The sequence below is a fragment of the Callospermophilus lateralis genome, chromosome 18, assembly GCF_048772815.1.
Source record: "Callospermophilus lateralis isolate mCalLat2 chromosome 18, mCalLat2.hap1, whole genome shotgun sequence".
Taxonomy (NCBI): Eukaryota; Metazoa; Chordata; class Mammalia; order Rodentia; family Sciuridae; genus Callospermophilus; species Callospermophilus lateralis.
Window position 1 is genome coordinate 2,415,620 of NC_135322.1, and position 21,047 is coordinate 2,436,666.

General features: G+C 56.9%; 3 protein-coding genes across 3 annotated transcripts; all 3 read left to right on the forward strand.

Annotated features, from left to right (window-relative positions):
• Positions 1–2,188: 2,188 nt before the first annotated feature.
• Syt5 (synaptotagmin 5) lies at positions 2,189–6,147 on the forward strand. Its single transcript, XM_077105860.1, has 8 exons — positions 2,189–2,267; positions 2,785–2,957; positions 3,417–3,536; positions 3,643–3,810; positions 4,213–4,380; positions 4,600–4,717; positions 4,971–5,104; positions 5,947–6,147. The coding sequence occupies exons 1-8, from the start codon at positions 2,189–2,191 to the stop codon at positions 6,145–6,147; spliced, it is 1,161 nt and encodes a 386-aa protein (XP_076961975.1).
• Positions 6,148–10,504: 4,357 nt separating this feature from the next.
• Positions 10,505–16,244, forward strand: Dnaaf3 (dynein axonemal assembly factor 3). Its single transcript, XM_077105873.1, has 12 exons — positions 10,505–10,567; positions 10,667–10,755; positions 11,088–11,230; positions 11,820–11,913; positions 13,354–13,511; positions 13,808–13,990; positions 14,102–14,227; positions 14,330–14,452; positions 14,798–14,924; positions 15,430–15,571; positions 15,706–15,780; positions 15,854–16,244. Exons 2-12 carry the CDS (start codon positions 10,671–10,673, stop codon positions 16,242–16,244), a joined length of 1,647 nt encoding a protein of 548 aa, XP_076961988.1. The 5' UTR covers positions 10,505–10,567; positions 10,667–10,670.
• A 995-nt stretch (positions 16,245–17,239) lies between these two features.
• On the forward strand, positions 17,240–20,175 carry Tnni3 (troponin I3, cardiac type). Its single transcript, XM_077105854.1, has 8 exons — positions 17,240–17,250; positions 17,537–17,549; positions 17,704–17,790; positions 18,250–18,291; positions 18,504–18,635; positions 18,947–19,036; positions 19,526–19,702; positions 20,092–20,175. Exons 1-8 carry the CDS (start codon positions 17,240–17,242, stop codon positions 20,173–20,175), a joined length of 636 nt encoding a protein of 211 aa, XP_076961969.1.
• The last annotated feature ends 872 nt before the right edge of the window (positions 20,176–21,047 follow it).

Genomic DNA, 21,047 nt, shown 5'->3' on the forward strand with positions numbered 1-21,047 from the left:
TCTGAACTTGCCATCCTCTTGCCTCATCACCCGGGGTGGTGGGGATACAGGTGTGTGTCTCCAGCCAGGTTTAGATTTCCTAGTTCTTTAAGGGAGGAGGAGGCTGTGGCCATGAGTGCAGGCTTTCAAGGAACCAGGCTGGAACCTGGATTCTAAGTGTGGACTTCTGGTGACCTGAGGAGCAAGGGCAGGCAGGATCCTGCCCTTTGTTTACCTCAGAAGCCAGCTGGGTCTTTGTGACCTGAGGCCACAGGGCTCCCTCTGTCTGGGCATCTGGGCACCCCAGGCTCTGCACACACTCCCTTCTATCCCAGGCCTTATTAAACAATGTTCTCCCCAGAGCTGCTCCGTGGATTTCTGGGTCCAGAGATAATTTTAGGGTGGGAGTGCCGAGTGGGCTCCTGATCTAAGGTCCTAAGCAAACTGTCCTTGGGAGGAAATTCTTGGGATCCCTAGTTTTGCTGGTCCAGTCTCAGAGAGGGCTGTGGATCTGGACCTGTGTCCAAGGTCAGCCTGTGGGCCGTTGTTTTGAGCTCAGGGCTTGGGGTTTGCTTTAGAGGGAGGAAAGCTCTGGGAGCCCATATGCTGGCGGCTTTGATGCCCTGACTGTGTGGTCTGGGTACTCCACTAGGTGGGTCTCCAGAGGAGGTTCTCTTGGGTCCTGGGACAGTATGTCCTGGACCCAGATCTTTTGGTTGTGCCAGGTGTTTTGTGTGTGTATTGTGGAGTCGGGGATCAGTGTGGATGTCAAACGGCTGGACCAGAAGATAGAAACTTGTAGGGCTCCGGGATCCACATCAGTGGGCGCCATCGTGGTTCCCGGGTGGGGCGGGCCGAGGGGCGGGTCGTTCTCTCTTACCGGCCTGACCACGCGCTGCTTCCTCTCTCTCCCTCTTTCTGTCCCTCCTTCTCTGTCTCTCTCACACGCAGACACAGATACAGACACACACAGACACATACACACACACACACACGCAAAGACATGTAGACACATACATACGCGCGCACGCGCGGGCACGGCGGGGCTCCGCTCAACCGCGCCCCCGCCCTGCCCAGCCCCGCGATCAGCACCCGGGACAGCGCCGGCCGCCCACGAGCTGGGCGGGGTCCTGGCCCGACTGCGTCTCAGTGTCTGCAGGAGGGTCCAGTCCCGCTGCTCGGCAGGTAGGAGCTGCTGGGACCCTTGCCTGAGCCCCCATCCTCAGTGCAATCGCTTAAGGGATGGCATGTGTGAGAGGGGTGGGGTGGGCGGTGGATGGAGGGACACTGGGAAGGACCAACGGAAGGGAGCAGGAGGTTGGAGCCTGAATCAATTGAGAGGCGACACAGGTGACAAGATGCCAGAGGGCGGGATAGGGGCCAGGCAGAGGGGGAGGGGAGGGACCCCTGGGGACAGAGGCCGGATCACAGGCAGGGGCAGGGGAGACTGGAGCTCAGGCAAATGGAAGGCAGACACAATGGGGAACGCCTGCTGGGACCAGAGAGAAGCGGGTTGGGAGAACAGGTGTGAAGGCATTGTGGGATGCACGGGAGAGACCGACAGGCCAGAGAAGGATGTGGGGTCCTTCAGAAATACTGGGCAGCCCCCACCCCAGCAAGAGTGGAGAGGGCCACATGCGCAGGGAGGAGCCGCTGTGCGCGCGGAGGCCGGGCCGCCCCTAGCCATTCTCGGCGGCCAGGGAATCTCAGTTGCGGGGTCTCAGGCTTCAGCTAGGCCAGGAGCCAGCACGCCCCGCCCGGACTCTGCTTCCGTGCGTCAGCCCCGCCCGTTGTCCTGGCAACAGGCTGTTGCCAGGCAACCAGCTTTGCTCCCACCCCATCGAGGGAAGCCGCGCAGTTGCTCTGGGCAACACAGTCCGCGGGTTCCCACGCCCGCCTCGCCCACAGCCGGTTCGGGCCAAGGGTCGGGGCCAGGAAGGGCTAGAAATCTGCAGGAAGGGCTAGAAACCTGGGGGCGGGTGCCTTCGAGGGAGGGGCGTCCCTTCGGGATGGAACCAGGCCCCCCAAGCCAGCCCGCGGTCGCGGGAGGGCTGAGACTACAACTCCCAGCATACACAGAAAGCCGCGACAGCGGGAGTTCTCGGTGGTGCGGAGGACTCAGCGGAGAACTCAATGGATGCCTGGGGGGGGAGTGGGGGGCTAGGGCGCTTGGGTGCCTCTGCAGCAAGGACCGCAGGACCCCGGCGCCATGTTGCTGGAGCCCCCGACCCCGGGGCCTGCAGCTCCCGACGCGCCCCCGGATTCCAGCCGCATCCGCCACGGCGCAGGTGAGGAGACCCGGGGCGGGAGCTGACTGACAGCCCAGCGGGATCATCGCGGGCGGGATGGGAGCCCCGCCCGGGCCGGTTGGCTGGCTGCGAGGCTAGGGCTGTGGTCGACGTCCAGGACGGAAACGGAATGGAACGGGGCGTGGGAAGGGCAGGAACTAACAGGTTTGCAAGAAAGACCAGAAGTGGACCAAGGGGTGGGGCATGGACTAGGATCCTGGATTGGTGACCGGTCGGGAAAGTCCACTTCTCTCTTAAGTTGCCTCTACTGAGGACCTGGCACAGGCAAGCATCAGGGGTTGGGCAGAAAAGATGGTGGAACTAATAAGCAAGCCAATCTGGATGGTGTCATTCTGGTAGGGGCATCAACTAGCTGGAAGGAAAACACGGGAGGGAATGGAATGGAAGTGGCTGGAAGGAAAATGAGGCCAGGATTATACCTTCCAGGAAGGCTCCAAACCGAATCAGCCCGCCTGCTTTCCCTGCGTCACTGTGTGTTCTCTCCACTCCTCTACAGTGCCCCCCTGGGCTCTGGCCACCATCGTGCTGGTCTCAGGCCTCCTTGTCTTCAGCTGCTGTTTCTGTTTCTACCGGAAGCGCTGTCGCAGGCGGCTGGGCAAGAAGAGTCAGGCCCAAGCCCAGGTCCACCTTCAGGAAGTGAAGGAACTGGGCCGGAGTTACATAGATAAGGTGTGGCCTGGCCCCATCCCTCAATCTGCCCTTCTCCACCCTGCTCCTCTCTGTGGTCCAGTGGATCTCCATCACTAGTCCCTTCCCTCCTAAATCTGGGGCATTGTTCCCTGTGGGTCTAGCTCCCTGGACTCTGGGGACCCAGAGATGGACCAGATCTGGTCACTGTTCATGAGAACTTTCCAGTCTGGTTGGGGAGTCAGATATAAAACTGGATGGTATGTGTCACCTGCAAGGGAGAGTAGGGCACTTGAGTGTCACAGAGAAAGCACCCCACTGCCTAGAGAGTCAGAGAAGGATCTGTTTAGTTCCTGCCTGTGACAGACATCAGTAATCAAACCCTGACTTTGCTTAGCCTGCAAGTGATCAGGCATAGTCTAGGGGATCTGTGAGTGTCCTGTGACTTCTGATTCTGCTATCAGGGGAAGACCTCACCTGCCTTGCCCCTGGCTCCCCAAGGTGCAGCCAGAAGTCGAGGAGCTGGAACCCTCACTGTCAGGGCCAGGGCAGCAAGCAGCAGAGAAGCATGCGCTAGGACGACTGCAGTACTCACTGGATTATGACTTCCAGAGTGGCCAGGTGGGTGTGGAGGAGGGGAATGCCTCCCAGGGGAGCTCAGCCCCCCTCCAGAGGATGCCCTGGAAGGGACGCTAAGACTTGGGTTTCCTCTGCTGGGCACCTACAGCTGCTGGTGGGTATCCTGGAAGCTGAAGGATTGGCTGCCTTGGACCTGGGAGGTTCTTCGGACCCATATGTGCGGGTCTACCTGCTGCCAGACAAGCGGAGGCGATATGAGACCAAGGTGCATCGGCAGACGCTGAACCCACACTTTGGGGAGACCTTCGCTTTCAAGGTGAGCTCCTGTCTTCCTTGCGGAGGCAGGCTGTGGAGTGTTCCAGGAGCTGGAATGCTGGGGACCCACCCTCTTCAGCCTTTCCGGGAGGCAATCACAGCTCAGATGGCAGCGACCACCTGGGGGGCTGTTCACTGGACCCTGTGTTGGGGCGGGGGAGGCACTAGGGCACCTGGGCTGTTGCCTTGGCCCTTAGGCCCTCCACTTGGGTTCTGTTGGCTCGTGGTTCTGTTCCTGTGGTTCCCGGTACTCCCCCACCTGGTTCCATTAATGTCCCCACTCTTCCCTCGGCGCCCTCCCTCACTGCTGCGCTGCGCGCCCTTCACTGGAACATACTGTACTCCACTTCCTCTTCCTTTCTCCCCTCCACTTTTATTTTCTCCATGCTCCCTCCCCACCCAGGTCCCCTATGTGGAGCTGGGGGGCAGGGTGCTGGTCATGGCGGTATATGACTTCGACCGCTTCTCCCGCAACGACGCCATTGGGGAGGCGCGGGTTCCTATGAGCTCTGTGGATCTGGGACGACCTGTGCAGGCCTGGCTGGAACTGCAGGCGGCCCCGAGGGAGGAGGTGAGCACTCGTGGCCACGCCCTGGCACCCGCCCACTCCTACCTTGGGCCAATCAGCGGGTAGGTTTTCAGAGCACACCCCTCGCAGCTGGAGGGTTAGACCCTAGAACCAGTGGACCCGGGTGCTTAACTCCGGCCCTTTCCCATGGGGGAGGAAGAAAGCTGAGAGAAGATGGATGTGGAGCTGGGGCTCTGGTGACGCACCCCTTTCCTCCTTTAGCAGGAGAAACTCGGGGACATCTGCTTCTCTCTCCGTTATGTCCCCACCGCCGGGAAGCTCACCGTTATTGTCCTGGAGGCTAAAAACTTGAAGAAGATGGATGTGGGCGGACTATCAGGTGTGCAGGAAACAAGAAAATGGTGTCTGTGGCCGTGCACCAGGGCTCTGGCTACGCAGCCGGAGGGCGGGGTGTCTGGGAAGTGGAGCTCCTGGTGCTATGGGACATTCAGATTACATTTTGGCGGAGAGAGGGAGACCCGGGCGTATGGTCCGAGTGTCTATGATGGTCCAAAGGGTCATCCATTCTCCAGAACCCCTGAGCTCAGCAGTGCGGGGTGGGGGGCGCTATAAGATCCTCCTCCCTCTCCCAGATCCCTACGTCAAGGTCCACCTGCTTCAGGGCGGCAAAAAGGTGCGGAAGAAGAAAACCACCATTAAGAAGAACACTCTCAACCCCTATTACAACGAGGCCTTCAGCTTCGAGGTGCCCTGTGACCAAGTCCAGGTGAGCCCAGACCTGCCTCTGCCACAGCAGCCCCTGCCCAAGGGCCCAGGCCTTGGGAGCCACTGTTGCAAGAGGAAGGGAGGCACTCGGCATCCCCACAGAAACCGGGTCCTGGGGCTGAGGTGTGTTATGGATCTGTTTCCTCCCGTGAGGGTCTGCAGGCCCAGCCCACTGAGGAAGAGTCTTCCAAAACCTGGGCTTGGCATTCTCTCCCCACCTCCAAGATGCTCCACCTAAACCAGACCAGCTTTTTCCACCCCTTAGGGTCCTGGCTACTAGGATTCCACCCCACCTCTTTAGGGACAGGGCCCTTGGCTTGGCCCTTGCCTGCCTGTAGCAGTTCTGAAGGTTTGCCACTCTGGGGGGACTGCACCCCTGGGAGGTTCCTGACCACACCTTACTTAGCAATCCATACCTTACTTAAGAATCCGTTTTCTTTTTTTGTTTTGTTTTGTTTTGTTTTACCAGGGATTGAACCCAGGGACACTTGGCACTGAACCACATCCCCAGTCCTTTTGTTTTGTTTTTGAGAGGCCCTGCTAAATTGCTGAGCCTGGCCTCAAACTTGTGATCCTCCATTCTCAGCCTCCCAAGTCATTGGAATTACAGGCATGGGCTACCTTCCCACCTCCCCCAATCTGTTATTGAAGTAAGACAGGCTTCAGGGCATCTTCTCACCACAGGCCTCCCTCGCTCCCACCTGCCCCTCTCTGTGCCCTCTGGAAAGGGCACGGTGATTTCTGGGATCACCTGGAGAGGCACCCTTAGCAATGAGAGCTGAGCGCCTCCTGGTGCCTCCTTCCCTCACCCTCGTGTCTTCTCTTCCACCCCGCCCATTTCAGAAGGTCCAGGTGGAGCTGACCGTGCTGGACTACGACAAGCTGGGCAAGAACGAGGCCATCGGGAGGGTAGCTGTGGGCGCGGCAGTGGGCGGGGCTGGCCTGCGGCACTGGGCGGACATGCTGGCCAATCCCCGGAGGCCCATAGCGCAGTGGCACTCACTGCGGCCCCCTGACCGAGTGAGGCTGCTGCCAGCGCCCTGATCTCCACTCCCAAGTCCCCAACAAACCTGGATTCTGACACTGACCCCAGACTCCTGAGCCTGGTCAGAGCCCATCTCAGCCCTACCTTTGGCCTCGGCCTCTTGCCCTGGCTGCCCCAACCGTGGGGTCCTTGCCTGCCTCCCACCCCCCCCCCCATGCACCACGACAGCTTCCCAACCCCGCAGCATACCCAGAAGTCCCAGGAAGAACCCCGGGGAGGGAGAGCAGCCGGCCGGCCTGCCCCAGGCCCCCACCCTCTGCTCTGACAATCAGCCTCCGTCTAGGATCCCCTTTGCTCCCAGCGCTCTTTCCCACAGCTTGACTCCTGCACTGCTCTCCCGGCCGAATAAATACTCAGCAGCTCTGGTGGCCTGGCCCCAGTGCTCCTTGAGGGGTGGGCAGGGCTGGGGCCAAGAGAGAACGCTACCTCCACGCAGCGCGCTCACTGCACAGCGCACACCGGGCAGCCCTGGGGCGGCCACACTGGGACCGCCAGCGCCCACCCACTCGGCCTTTCTCTCTTTTTCATTCACCTCCCCGCAGCCTCGCTTTCCTCATCTGAAAAGATGGGATGATAATACCTTATGCTTTTGCTGCAGCAGGAGAGCCCCCCACTCATCAACCACCCCGTGCCCGCCCTCCCACCCGCGGGTTTCCTACCCAGCCTCGCGCCTCCCCTCCCGCCCTCTGTCCTCCGGGCATCGCCCACCATCTCCTGTGTGCCCGATTCCACTGGATGCTGTGGACCCAGAACAGATACAAACCCAGACCCACCCCAAGTCGCTGACTCCAGGAAGGAGTGACAGTCTCACACAAAACCTCAAAGCCTGGGAGAAAGGACTTATTTAGAAGAGCGATTGGTCTCCACCTCATTCTTCTTTCAACAAATGCTATTTCCCAATTTGTTTCTGGGAAGATGGATTCATTGACTTCCCCCTCACCAGACAGGGTTTTGGGTGGTGGACAAAGGGCTGTGAAATCTGGCAAAGGGAGTTTCTGAGCAGCAAGTTGAATGGAACACGGGGCCAAAAGTACCCCCAAATGCTAAGGAGAGAGTCAGAGTAAAAACTTTTCCCTGAGCTTCCTAGTAGCCAGTGGGAAAAGAGAATCAGATCCATTCCATGCATTATGATATCTGTGTAATTTAAAAATTTCCCTAAAGGAATGCAGTAATCTCTCCGGTGTGTCTTTATGAAGACAGCACTGTGTTTTAACTGTTACTGCTACCACTGCCAACAATAATTCTCACAGCACAGCAACTTAGCAAGACTCTGTCTCAAAATAAAAAATGAAAAGGGCTGGGGATATAGCTCAGTGACTAAGACCCTAGGTTCAAGCCCAAGTACCAAAAATCAAACAACAAAATCCCACAATTTTAATTCCCACATGACAAGTGAGGGATGGAGAATCAACGTGACTTGCTCAGAATCATATGGTCTCTGAGTCCTGAGGTTGAATGTTCCAATTTAGATGATAACGTTGGGATCCCTGGTTCTTTCCCAACAAGAAAACAGATTAATGAGAAGAATGAAGCCATGACATGGCCCTCCAGGTCGGGAAGGAAACCAGCAAAGGGGGCTATGGTTTGGAAAGGGGGATGGGGGACATTCTTCCTGAGGAGGGAGGTTTCAGCTGAGAGGTGAACGAGGAGAAGGAGGAAGCTTGCCAACAGCATGGAATACCTGGAATATTGTCTCATCAGGAAGGAATGAAACGCTCATCTGTGTTTCAGTGTGGATGGACCTGGAAATGTCACTCCTAGTGGCAGATGCTGTGTATGATGCTGTCACTAGAGAGAAGTCACCGGAAGGGTCTCCAGATGCCCTGAGTGCTGCTAATGCCCTCCTGAGGATGAGTGGGGTCCTGGACGTGGGGATGGAGAGTGTTTCAGCGTGGAGGTTTGCTTAGGAAAGCGAAGGACCCACACTGAAGGCACCGGGTGGCCAGGTGGAGAGGGAGAAGCCCACTGGGGTTCCTGGACCTCTTCGGAGGGCATGGGGAGGGGCGGGCTTGGGGAGGGGCATGGAGATGACATCTCTGGTCAGTCTTGAGCTCCTCAGGCCGATGTGGCCTCCATTATCTGGTCAGTAGGTAATGCTGGAAAGTCCCCTAAAGGATAGGTTTCTTAAAATGTTGTGTCTCTCTTAATCCATTTGTTGGAGGGATGACCAAGGATAGGTGAATGGGAATTTTCATAAGTGGGTGAGTTTTCAGTAGGTGGCATCAGGCCTCCCTGGGGGGAGCCAGGCAGAGGCTGCCTGGGCTGAGGGCTGCCCCCTTCCCAGGTGAGGCCCAGGACCAGCTAAGCCCATAGCCACTCCAGCCCTGAGTTCCTGCCTTGTGCCTCGGCGAATGCATTTACAAGCACCAGGTCTCTTTATCAGTTCTGTGACACTGGCAGACAATGTTACATACAATATCACCATGATATCGGTAGATATTATGACATAGTATTACTCTGATATTGGTAGGTATTGCTAGCTCCTGCCACTCAGGCAGGTGGAGTCATGTGACCAAGGCTGCGCAGCCATCCAGAGGCTAGGTGAGATGCAAATCCAGGCTTGCCTGACACCAAGGGCCACCCCCTCCCCAAGGGCTCTGTGTGTGGTCCCCTGAAGATCAAGCAGTGGGAAGTCACAGGTAGAGGACTGTGGCCATTCTGTGGAAAGGCAGAAGCAGAACTCGGGAGAAGATTCCCTGCTGGAGTTGGAAGGATGAGCAGGACTTTTGTGGGGGAAAGGAGGGAAGATAATAGACAGAGGGAACCCTGCAAAAAATCCAGATTTGGAGGCAAGAGGGGCTTGTGTGCTTCCGGTGCTGTTACCAACTTCTCCCATGCTGGAGTGAGGTGTGCTCTTTCCATGCTGAAAATATCCCCACCATAGTTGATTTCAAGCAGCCAATGTAAAGTCACTAAATATGGAATTAAGAAGAGATGCCTAGCCAAGCAGGATGGCCTATGCCTTAATCCCACTGACTCAGGACGCTGAGATAGGAGGATTACACGTTCAAGGCCAGCCTCAGCAACTTAATGAGGCCCTCAGCAACTTAGTGAGACCCTGTCTCAAAATAAAGTGAGAAGGACTTGGGATATGGCTCAGTGGTAAAGTGCCCCTGGGTTCAACCCCCAGTACCAAAAAAAAAAAAAAAAAAAAGCCTACTAATACAGTATCACAGTATTTCCTAGGGCCTGGATGAGCCTCCCCAAATTTAAGATGAATCAAACAAAGCAGTCAAATAAATGGTACTTTAATGCAAGGTTGTTTAAAATAAAAATAACATCAAAAAAAATCCACAATGGAAAATTTAAAAAATGTGAACACAGGATACAACTTTGCACTTAAAAAAAATAAATAAAACAACCTTGCACTTAGACATGCCAACCTCCTCTAGTCTTGGGCCCTGGTTTTTTTTTTTTTTTTAATTTATTATTTTTTTTTAATTTTGAGACAGTGCCTGGATAAGTTGCCCAGGCTGGATTTGAACTTAAAATCCTCCTGGTTTAGCCTCCCAAATCGCTGAGATTACAGGCAGGCATCACCAGCCCTGGCTTCCTGGTTCCAGTTCTAATAGAACTTTATTTATATAGACAGGTGCTGGTGACACCTATATTTAACAGGCTGTTTTTTAAAAGTTATTATATATACACATACTGTATGTGTTGGCAGCCTTCAGGATGGAACCCAGGACTTCCCACAAGCTAGGCAGGCGCTGTACCACTGAGGCATACCACCAACCCTAAAATAACATTTCTTCTCCATGGATATAATTAGACGTAATTATAGGGCATCATAATAGTAAAGTGTAATAACATTTTTAAAATGATGAGTTTTGAGCATTTTTACCTTTAATATAATTTTAAATAATAAATGTGAGTAGCAATTCACTATGAAATTCCAAAAATATACGAGCAGCTGCCCTGATTCCTACCTTGTTAGAAGGCCTGTGTGAAGGCAGTCCCGGTGTGTGAGGGGAAAAGGGGACCCAGAGGTTTGCAGTCTGCAGTCGAGGCCACCTGTTTAGTTCATTTATCAAGATCTGCTCCGTTTTGCCTTAATTTGAAGCTGCAGTCCGGGCCTTCTCCTTCCCACAAATTTGGACCGCCCGGCCCCTTCCCCAGCAACCTGCAGCCTGTCCCCACTCCGCTGGCTCTATCGTCATGACAACCGCGTCCACACGCCCTCCTCCCCCGTTCTCGCGGAGACGGTTCCTCAACTCTCCTATTGGTCAAAAGTTCATAATGGGCGGACCTCACGCATGGGTATTGGTCGGTTGATAGCGGCGGTGCAAGCCCGCATGCTCCCATTGGCTGATTGAAAGAAGAGGGCGGGGCTCTGCGCAGCGGTCGAGCAGGTGCGCTGGACTGCCGCACAGCACCTGGCACCTGGAAGGGGAGGTCCGTATACTTGGAAAGACAAAGGTGAGGGGGTCCCGTGGGATCAAAGGGGCGAGGAGTGAAGGGCGGTGAGAAGGGGATGGGCTGTACGAGTGTGGGGTTCCCAGAATGTCTGTCCCGCAGAGCCATGACCACACCGGCGGGCTCCGGCGCTGGCTTCGGCTCTGTGTGCTGGTGGGGGCTGTCCCCGGCGCTGGACCTGCAGGCTGAAAGTGAGTCCTTACCCTGGGACACATAGGGCCTGAGACAGCGGTGCCTTCCTAGCATGCGCAGACTCTTTTTAGGACCTGTAGTCCGGGAGTCCTTGGCAGGGTCGCCCAACGCACGGCTCAACGGCAAGGGGCGCGGGGACTGGGGGGGGGGGAGGTGGGGGTCGCTCCAGTGTCCTTCCTCTCCGCGGACTTCGAATCCCAGAATGCATAGAGGCTCAGCTCCCCTAGGAACCCAGGCCCCGCGTGAGGCCTGCTAGATTTGTAGTTTAGCTCTAGGGGCAACTGCAGGAGCCGCCCTGATGACCATCAGCCCGAGCCCGTCGTCTTGCCAGGTCCTCCTGTGGACCCAGACTCGAAGACAGATACGGCGCACAAGACCCCTGAGCTAGATGTGCTGCTGCTGGGCTCGGTGGATGGGCGGCATCTTCTGAGGACCCTGGCACGGGCAGCGCTGTGGCCTCGAAGGAGATTTAATGTGAGTTGGGTTTGGGGGTCATGGAAGAAGGATGAAGAAGAGAGCTCAGATTCCCGAGTCTCTGAGAAGAGGGAATTGCATTAAAAAATGCTTGGTTCAAAAAAGGGGTTGGAGGCCGGAGTTCCAAATCTGAAGGAGATGCAAGGTGGGAGCCAGATCCATTTTCCTGGGGATGGAAGCAGGTGGCCTATGGTACTGCTGAGTCAGAGGGAGGAAGAATTTAGGGATCAGGCCGGTGCATGTCTGTAATCCCATCAGCTTGGGCAGCTGAGGCAGAGGCAGGAGTTCATGAGTTCAAAGCCAGTGGCAGCAACTTGGTGAGGCCCAAAGCAACTCAGCAAGGCGGTGTCTCTAAATAAAATATTTTAAAAGGCTGGGAATGTGGCTCAAAGGTTAAGGGTTCAATTTCTCGGTGAAGTTTAAAGATCAGGTCTCCAGTAGTGGCGAGGGGAGCAGCTGAGAGGCCTAGGCTCCTGTGTGATCAGGACTCCTAGGTTGGTGGAAGAAGGGGGCGGAGGGCCTGTTCTCCTGGCCTCTAAGGGTTAGAGATGAGAGTCTCAGAATTGCCCTGCCCTGTCCACCCTTCCAGTTCTACGTGCTGGAGAATAATCTGGAAGCTGTGGCACGTCACATGCTGATCTTCAGCCTAGCCCTGGAGGAGCCGGAGAAGATGGGGCTTCGAGGTCAGTTGCTAAGACCCAGGCATTTTGACCCTGGTCTCCTCTCCCTCCAGGGATTCTGCCCTTTCAGTGGTATAATTAAACACTATCATCATCATCCCTTACTTCATCATTTGCAATCTTAGAACCTTAGTTTTCCCCACCTGTATAATGGGACTAAGTATATTACCTCCTGGAGCCGCAGAGAATTCTAGGAGAAAATCCACAGAAAAAAGGAGGGAGAGGGCCGCAAGAGATCAGGAATGTCAGAGAGGTATCAGGTGTCCAGGACGTCGAGAAGCAGAAATGGTCATTCTTGGTAACATCTTCAGCCTAGTGTCTAAAGTCTCCAGAATCAGGCTGCGTTCAAATTCCTGCTTGATTTGCTGTGTGACCTGGGGCTGGAGTCTACCCTTTTCTGGATCTCACTCTCCCATTTATAAGCTAGGGCTCCTAAAAGTTTCTCCACCCATAGGATTCTTGTGAGGATTGAGAAGAAAGTGCATAAAGTGCTTGGTTTAGGACATCAACTCAGTACACTTGAGGGGTCACTATTTTTTTAATTTTTTTTTTTTATTTTTAGTTGTAGATGAACACAATACCTTTATTTTTATTTTTTTATTTTTATGCGGTGCTGAGGATCCAACCCAGGGCCTCACACATGTGAGGCAAGCGCTCTACCACTGAGCCTCAACCCCACCCCCAGGAGGTTACTATTTTTAACATGATTATAGATAGTCATTGTCATTAAAAGCCCAGAGCATTTAGAATACATTGCACAATAATCCTTTTAAAAGGTTTTTAAACAACTAGAACTAATCTAATTAACTACCTAAAGATCTATAGTTCTCTTCTATAAGATTCTTAAGTAAAATGAAACTATATTTTCACCTCTATATATCTCTATTTTGTGTTGCACATACAACATGATATATGTGTATATCTCTCGTATACAACTAAAGGTATGGTTTTAGCCTATAAAATTCTTAAACTAAAGTCAAACAATTTAACACTACATTTTAAAACGCGCATATCTCCATCTATATGTGCAGATCACTTTCTCTATTTTAAAGATAAGGAATTTAAACATGAAACTCAGGCTTGGGGTTCCCTTAGGGGGAAGGGAAGAATAGGCTCCAGCCCTAGTTTAGAAGTGATTGTCGGGGCTGGGGATGTGGCTCAAGTGGTAGCGCGCTCGCCTGGCATGCGTGCGGCCCGGGTTCGATCCTCAGCACCACATACACACAAAGATGTTGTGTCCGCCGAAAACTAAAAAATAAATATTAAAAAAAAAATTCTTTAGAAGTGATTGTCCTTCAAAGAGTAGTTCCCAGGACGATGCGAGGTCTGCTGCGAGGTCTGCCAGGAGGAATCCTCGTGCTCACGTGCTGACAGTGCAGTAATAGATGTCAGGGCCTGATCTCTGGGTTCACTTGGCTCCCTGTTGTTTCGGCCTTCCCCCAGAGCGGAGCGAGGCCTTCCTGGAGGTGTGGGGGAACGCGCTGCTGCGCCCCCCGGTGGCCGCCTTGGTGCGTGCCCAGGCGGAGCGCCTAGCGAACCTGGTCCCGGAGCCCGACCGCCTGGCGGAGCAGCTGCCCTGGCTCAGCCTTCGCGCGCTCAAGGTGCTGCCGCTGCCCCAATCTCCCGGTCATTGCCTAGGATCCAGTAGCTTCGGGAAGTGTGGAAATGGGCAGTCCTGATGGATCTGCGTTGATGGAGCGGGATGGGAGCTCCGAATTTCGAATTGCAGCTCCCTGCTCCCATGTAGGGTTTACCCTAGGGGTCCGGCCGGCTTCTGCTCTCGGAGCCCCGGTTCTTTAGCCCACCTCCGGGGGAGGAAGGGAGGGCCAGGCAGGAGAAGCTGCCCTCCTGCATCCCGTGCTCCCCGCTTCCTCCGCACGCGTGCCTGGCCGCGCAGTTCCGCGAGCGGGATGCCCTGGAGGCAGTGTTTCGCTTCTGGTCCGGAGGGGAGAAGGGGCCCGAGGCCTTCCCCATGAGCCGCCTCTGGGACTCGCGGCTGCGCCACTACCTGGGCTCCCGCTACGACGCCCGGCGCGGGGTCAGCGACTGGGACCTGCGTATGAAGCTGCACGACCGCGGGGTGAGGTGCCGGGGACCTGGGTGTGAAGGAGGAGGGCTGGGTCTGAGGGGGACGGCCCAGGACACCCTATGCCAGGTTCACCCAGGCCTCCCTTCTCTGCCACTACCCCAGGCCCAAGTTATCCACACCCACGAATTCCGACGCTGGAGGGACACAGGTGTGGCCTTTGAACTCAGAGACTCCAGCGCCTACCACGTGCCCAACAGGACTCTGGCATCTGGTCGCCTCCTGAGTCACGTGTGTATCCACTCTCTGGTGTGGTCTTCTTCTTTTCATGGACCCCGGAGTCAGGGTCCCCAACGTGGACCTCACCTGCCTCCTCTCTCCCTGCTTTTCCAGCGCGGAGAGCGCGTGGCAGCGCGTGGGTACTGGGGGGACATTGCCACCGGACCCTTCGTGGCCTTCGGCATTGAGGCAGATGACCAGAGCTTGCTGCGGACCAGCAATGGACAGCCGGTCAAGGTGTGGGAGGGGATCGCTGAATGGGGACCAAGGCTCAAGGCTTTGGACTCCTCCCAAGCTCCGCCTCTTCCTGCCAGGCCCCATCCCTGGCTAACAGGGTCCTAGTGTAAGTGAGGCGACTCCATCCAAGGACCTGCCCCCAACGACTTTGCACACGCAAGCCTTTGCGTGCTATGTCGGGTCCCTGCGCAGTGAGCAGTGCTAGTTCAAACCTGGGCGTACTAGCGCGACCGAAATTCTAGGCCCAAGCTAGCTTACGCCAAGCACTTCAAGTCCCACCCCACGTCCTGGCCCTGCCCTCGCGGTCCTAGCCCCAGGGTCTGGCCACGACCCCTCTCCCTACAGACCGCTGGGGAGATCACTCAGCACAACGTGACAGAGCTGTTCCGCGAAGTGGCCGCCTGGGGGCGACCGAGAGCCGCCCAGGGGGACAAGGAAGAGGAGCTGCGTCTCGAGCCGCAGTGGACTTCAGGTAAACCGCAGGCTGATTCAGCTCCAGCTACTGCGCATCCGAGCGTGGCCTGAGCTGGTTTGGCATACCTAGGCAGGTGACCTCTCCTTGATTTTGCGTCTCTTTTTCTCTCTCCTTGTTTGGCTCTCTCCTAAGGCCTTGGGTTGTGTGTCTGCCCAGGAGCATTCTCAGCTACCTGTAGAGACCCAACAGGGAGCTGCCCAGCTCCCTCCTGGATTCTGGCTGTCCCTTCTAACCATCCTCTCCCTGGGTGTTTGACCCCTGACCCCTTCTACAGGGGATGCCCCTTGTGGCTCTGGGTCACCCACTCTTCTCCCTTGAGTTTCAGTTGCTTGGTCTGTGAAATGCGTCTCTGTCGGCCAAGCCAACCTTTCCAGACTTTTACAGAAGTGCACCTCAGAGAAAGGGTGAAAATTCACAGATGTGGTCTCCAGGCTTGTGTCTGCCCAGTTGGGCGTGTCTCTGTGTCTGTCTGGGTTTCTGTCCTTAGGGTTGCATCCTCTAGAAGTGACCCCTTTTGGCCCTTCCCCAGCAGCATCTGCCCAGGAATCCTTCACGGTCCATTTCCTGGCCCTCGGTTCTGCACAGACTCTCCACCACAAGCGCTGCTACCAGGGCCGGTTCCAGCTTCTCTACGTGGCCTGTGGGTAAGGGGAAGGCAGCTATGGTCACTAGGACCCAGGCCCAGGCCCAGCCCCTCTTCTCCCAGGACCCAGGACTTGAGCAGCCGCCTCCTCCCTCCGGGTCTGCGTCCCCAGCCTTTCCCCTCTCCTCTCTGCAGGATGGTCCATCTCCTCGGCCCTGAGCTCGGGGCCTGCGTGTCCCCTGGAGGGAACCTGGTTGTGGAATTAGCCCGGTGAGCAGCCGAGCTAGCGAGGGTGGGAACGTCTGGCCCTGGGCAGGTTTCCTCATGCCGCTCCCTGCTCCAGGTACCTAGTGGACCTGCGGCCTGAGCAGCTGCAGGCATTCTCCGCCCGGGTCTCGGAGCTAGCTCGAGAGGCCGGCTTCGCCCCGCAGACTGGGGCCAGCCCCTCTGAAACCTTTGCGCGCTTCTGCAAGTCCGGGGACTCTGCCCCCAGCGGCCTGGATCCAGCTGTGGAATCTGAACCTGCACCCAGCGAAGTCCTGGCCTGCCCCCTGGAAGTAGTGAGCGTACCCAGGGCTGACCCAGCCCCAGCGAAGGGGTCTCCCCCGCTGCCCTCCCAGCCTCATGATTCCAGCGCAGAGGTCCCGGCCCCACCCCAGGAGGTGCTGACCACCGAGAGTCCAGCCCAGAACCTAGAGTCTGCCCCGACCCCAGATCAAGCGCCCCATCCCTAACTCAAAGTCAGACCCTGGAATTGGAGCCGCTCCGACAATTCTAAACCTCTGCAGGGTCTTCGCAGCTCTACCTTCACATTCACTCAGCCCCAGAGATGGAGCGGGAATTTCAAATTCCATTTCGGGATGCTAAGTTGGATCCCTAGAAACCTACTTTGTTCTCTCAGAATCCCGGATTCCACCCCCAGACTAAACCCAGGCTCCTAATTGCACCCTGGGTGTCAGGCCCGGGCCTTCCCTGCCTTCTCTCCAGAAGCCCCATTCCTCACTAGCCTGGGGGTACCTTCCCCCTGGGGCTGGTCACCTCACAGGTGGTTCAAGTAAAGAGTATTGGGTCCTCTTCACTGTGTGTCCTAGTGTCTTTCCTGTCAACAGTCTGTCTTCAGGGTTGGGAGAGGGCAGAGCCAAGGAGACCCGACATCCTAGGTTTCCAAGTGCACTACGGATGCATTTTTCAATGCTGTAGCCTGAAAATCGGGCCCACACCTGCTCCTGGGACTAATAAACATGTGTGGAGGGGCCAACAGGTTGGGGCTCTGGAACTGACCTGACAGTGAAAGGGTTAAAGTTCTAGCACACTTGGAGACTGCAGTTGAGTGAGGGGCTGGGGCCTGGACTGGTCCCCGGAGTGGGGTTTGAGGGAGGAGTGGCGTGGAGCCAGGACTTTTTCTGAGTCTGGGTGGGAAGGAGTCAGAATCTCCAGAGTTGGGGGGGGCAGAAAGGGGTCTGGGTTCCCTGGCCACCAAGGTGACCTGGTGGTTCTGTTGGAGGGTGGCCAACCCCACCCCTCACGCGCCCCATTATCTCCCATGCTGAGCAGAGGGAGGAGACAGCAGTATATTTAGTCTGTCCTCGCCTCTTATCTCAGTGTCCTCCGTGAGGCCTGAACAGCCCGGAGGAGACAAACGTCTGGGACCTCCAAGGTCACCGGTGGACCCTCCTCATAGAGCCCCAGTACCCCTTCTCCATCTCCTGAGACCCCCGTCTGTCTCTGCATGGCTGACGAGTGAGTGAAGCTGGACAACCCGGACCCTGAGGCCCGAGGGCAGGGGAGGTGGGCGTCCTCCAGTGTTCCCGAGAGGGTGGGAGCAGCAAGGCTCAACTCCTGGCCTGAACAGGGGGCAGGGTGGGCTCCTGGGTGGAAATGAGGTGAGAATGTGGGAATCTGACTCCGGGGACCCAGCAAGGGGGAGCTGCTGGCCTGGGTCTCTTGGTCTGAGAGGCCTTAGGAGACGGAATTTAGGGGACAGACACGCGCCACCACTAATCCCGCTCCTGTTTCTCTCCTTCAGCAGCAGCGATGCGGTGAGACCCGCGCGTCAGACCCGCGCGTCGTGGGCATGGGCGGGGACCTTGCGGTCCGGGTGGGCGCTGCGGGGAGGGGCTGGGGCATGAGGGAGCGGGTACGTGGAAGGCTGCAGGGTCTCCGTGGTGACGCGGCCCGCTCCCCCACCCCCAGGCCGGGGACCCGCGCCCCGCGCCCGCCCCGGTGCGACGCCGCTCCTCTGCCAACTACCGAGCCTACGCCACCGAACCGCACGCCAAGGTGGGTGGGTCCTCCACGGGGCGGGGCTTCGCGGGTTCGGAATCCCCGGGGCCCACTCCTTACGGGAGAGGGGCGGGGCCGGTCCTCCCACCCGGGGAGACTCTGGTCAGGTAGGATTCTAGGGATCGAACTTAGAATCCCCGAAATGGAATTTGAAATTCCCGCTCATCTCTGGGGCTGAGTGAACGCCCAGGAGGGTGGGGCGGAGTTTCCAGAAGGGTCAGGGTCGGATTGGCGAGACCCACCTGTGGGCGGAACTCCAGTGTCCACAGCACGGCTTAGGAGGCGAGTGGACGGTGCCTAGCTTGAGCGAGAGCCCGAGATCGGTGGGTCACGGCTTCCAGTTCATTTAGGAGATGGGCCCACATCTGAAATTTGAAGGTGTGGGGGTGTCTCCCCCCCACCACCCATCTTCGGATCTGTCCTCTCCATCTTCCTTTCAACATGTCCCCCTGGCAGAAAAAGTCTAAGATCTCCGCCTCAAGAAAACTGCAGCTCAAGGTGTGAATGTGCTCCGGGGGCGGGGTTCCGGGTACGTGGGCGGGTGGGGGACTTTATCCTTAGGGGCTGACTTGATTTGGGGAATCCCTCTGTGGGAGGGGAAGGGCTTTGAAGGAAGGAGACCAACCTTGGATGGCCAGGTGGCTGGGACACACAGGACAAAGTTTGATCCCCGTGCTCGGGGGACTGCGGTCCCTCCCGTCCCTCTGCAGACCCTGATGCTGCAGATTGGGAAGCTGGAGCTGGAGCGGGAGGCCGAAGAGCGGCGGGGAGAGAAGACACGCGCTCTGAGCACCCGCTGCCAGCCTCTGGAGCTGGCTGGGCTGGGCTTCGCGGAGCTGCAGGTACTGCCCTGCCCTGGGGATACAGAAGTCCTGATGGAAGTCACCTACAATTTCAAAACCCAGTCATCATCCCTGCAGCCTGAACCTGTCAGGTTCTCAGGACTCCGGGCCCCTAGAACGCTTGGCTGACAGTCCCCTGGATTCCCGGCTGTCCAGAAGGCGGCCTGCTCCTTCTGGACAACATGTTCAGGCCTCAACTACTACTCCTCAGACCCAGGAGTCCAGATCCCAGGCCTCCTCCCTCAGACTCAGAAATTCTGGTCCCTAGCTTTGCTCCCACAGCACACACGGTGCCCCCCCCCACCCCCCAGGACTTGTGCCGCCAGCTGCACGCCCGGGTGGACAAGGTGGATGAAGAGAGATATGACGTAGAGGCAAAGGTCACCAAGAACATTAAGGAGGTGGGAGCACTGAGCACTCTGGGCACCTGCCGGGTAGGGCGAGAGGCTGGGGTTGTGGTCTCAGCCTGGCTATTGCAGCTGCCTTTGGCTGTGGGTCCCAGGAGACCCAGGAGAACGCTGTGAGCAGGGTGGGTGCAGAAGAGGGAGAACAGTCTGCCTGGGAAGGCTGCTCTGGCACTGGAACAGCACCTGCAGGGCCTGGTGAGGTCTGGCTGGGAATGGGAGGGCGGAGCGGTGGGTATGGTGGGTGAGTCAGGCCTGGGAATGCGTGTGTCCCTCCAGGATAGTGGTGTGTCAGAAGTTTTGAGAGATGAGGGTGGATCGCATTGAGGGCTCTAAATTCCAGATTAGAGGTCTGAGCTGGGAAGAGTGGGCAAGGCCTAGGTACCGAGGTACTGGGAGGCAGGACAGGGAGAGGAGGAGACCACAGGGTGGGAGAGTGTGGGGAGGAGGAAGCAGGGCACCTCCACTCCCCCATGGTCACCGCAGATTGCAGATCTGACCCAGAAGATCTTTGACCTTCGTGGCAAGTTCAAGCGGCCCACCCTGCGGAGGGTTCGCATCTCTGCAGATGCCATGATGCAGGCACTGCTGGGGGCCCGCGCTAAGGAATCTTTGGACCTGCGGGCCCACCTCAAGCAGGTGAAGAAGGAAGACACCGAGAAGGTGAGTGTGGGTGACGGCCAGGAGGGCAATGCTGGGGGTGCTGAGGCCAACCACCCTAGGACCTTGCCGGAGGGCAGGTGGCACTTGGAGCTGGGGTGAGAGGCACCGAGGGGGAGGAGTTTGGGAGAGTCACAAAGTGCACGAGGAAGACAGAAGAGGAGGGGAGACAGGAAGTAGCAAGAGTCCAGGAAGTTCATAGAGTAACAGCAAGTCCCTGAAAGAGGAAAGAAGAGCAGGAGGGGAACAAGAAGGAAGAGACAGGAGTGTAACAGGAAGAGAAGTCAGGGAAACAGGCAGGAAGTGTGGGAGGGAGACAGGAAGTGGGAGGGTAGTAACCCAGTGAGCCAGAGAGCAGGTGGAGACCCTAACCTCTGACCCAACCCCCCCAGGAGAACCGGGAGGTAGGAGACTGGCGCAAGAACATCGATGCGCTGAGCGGAATGGAAGGCCGCAAGAAGAAGTTTGAGGGCTGAGCCTCCCTACCCACCACTGTGGCCCTGAGTGTGGCCCTGAGGAATAAAAGCAGCTCCCTGAGCTGGAAGTGACCATGTGTCTTTTGCCTTGGGGCTTAGTCTTGAGAAAGATGGAAAGCAGGGGGCCCCAGCAAGTCAGGGCAAGCTGGGTTTCTACCATGGGTGTTCTCAGCTCTTCTGCAGAGGGTGCAGTACACACAAGGCCAGAGGAGAGGCGGGGACAGAGAGGCTGTAGTGACAGAGGAGGCCAGAGACCCAAAGAGAGAGACCTGAAGAGACACCCTGAGAAATGCATGCAAACAAAACCACAAAGATGGAGACCACGAGGGACAGTCTCCAGCAGGCAGGGTGGAGGGGTGCCCAAGCCTGCCTGCACTCCCAGGCTGGCTTCCCCGGAGTTCAAGGTCACGGCTTGGCTGGAAAGGGGGGAAAGAGGACACCAAAAAAGATCAGTGTCAGATGGAGGTGGGGGTTGGGAGCATGAGGTCCTACCAGCCTGACACCCCATCCTCCCCCCACACACCTGCTGCCAGTCTTTAGTGCCTGTTGTCACCAGGGTGGAATCCGGGTGACAGACAAAGAAGTGGGGGTGGGGAGGGGGAGTCAGAAAGATGGACAGACACAGAGGGGAACACAGGAGTGGAGAAAGACACACACAGAGAATGGCAGATGGAAAGCTAGGAGATGAGAGGCAGAGACCGAAGACAGGGGGTTGAGGATGGAGAAATGGAGGCCCAGAGAGACACAGGATGAGGGAACAGAGAGATGGAAATAGGAAGCGTTGCTCGTGCCCCTTTGTCACTAAGGAGGTATGGGAGAGTCTCCAGGGACCTTATTTGCAGCCTGAGTATTTGACAGCAAAGGGTGCTTGT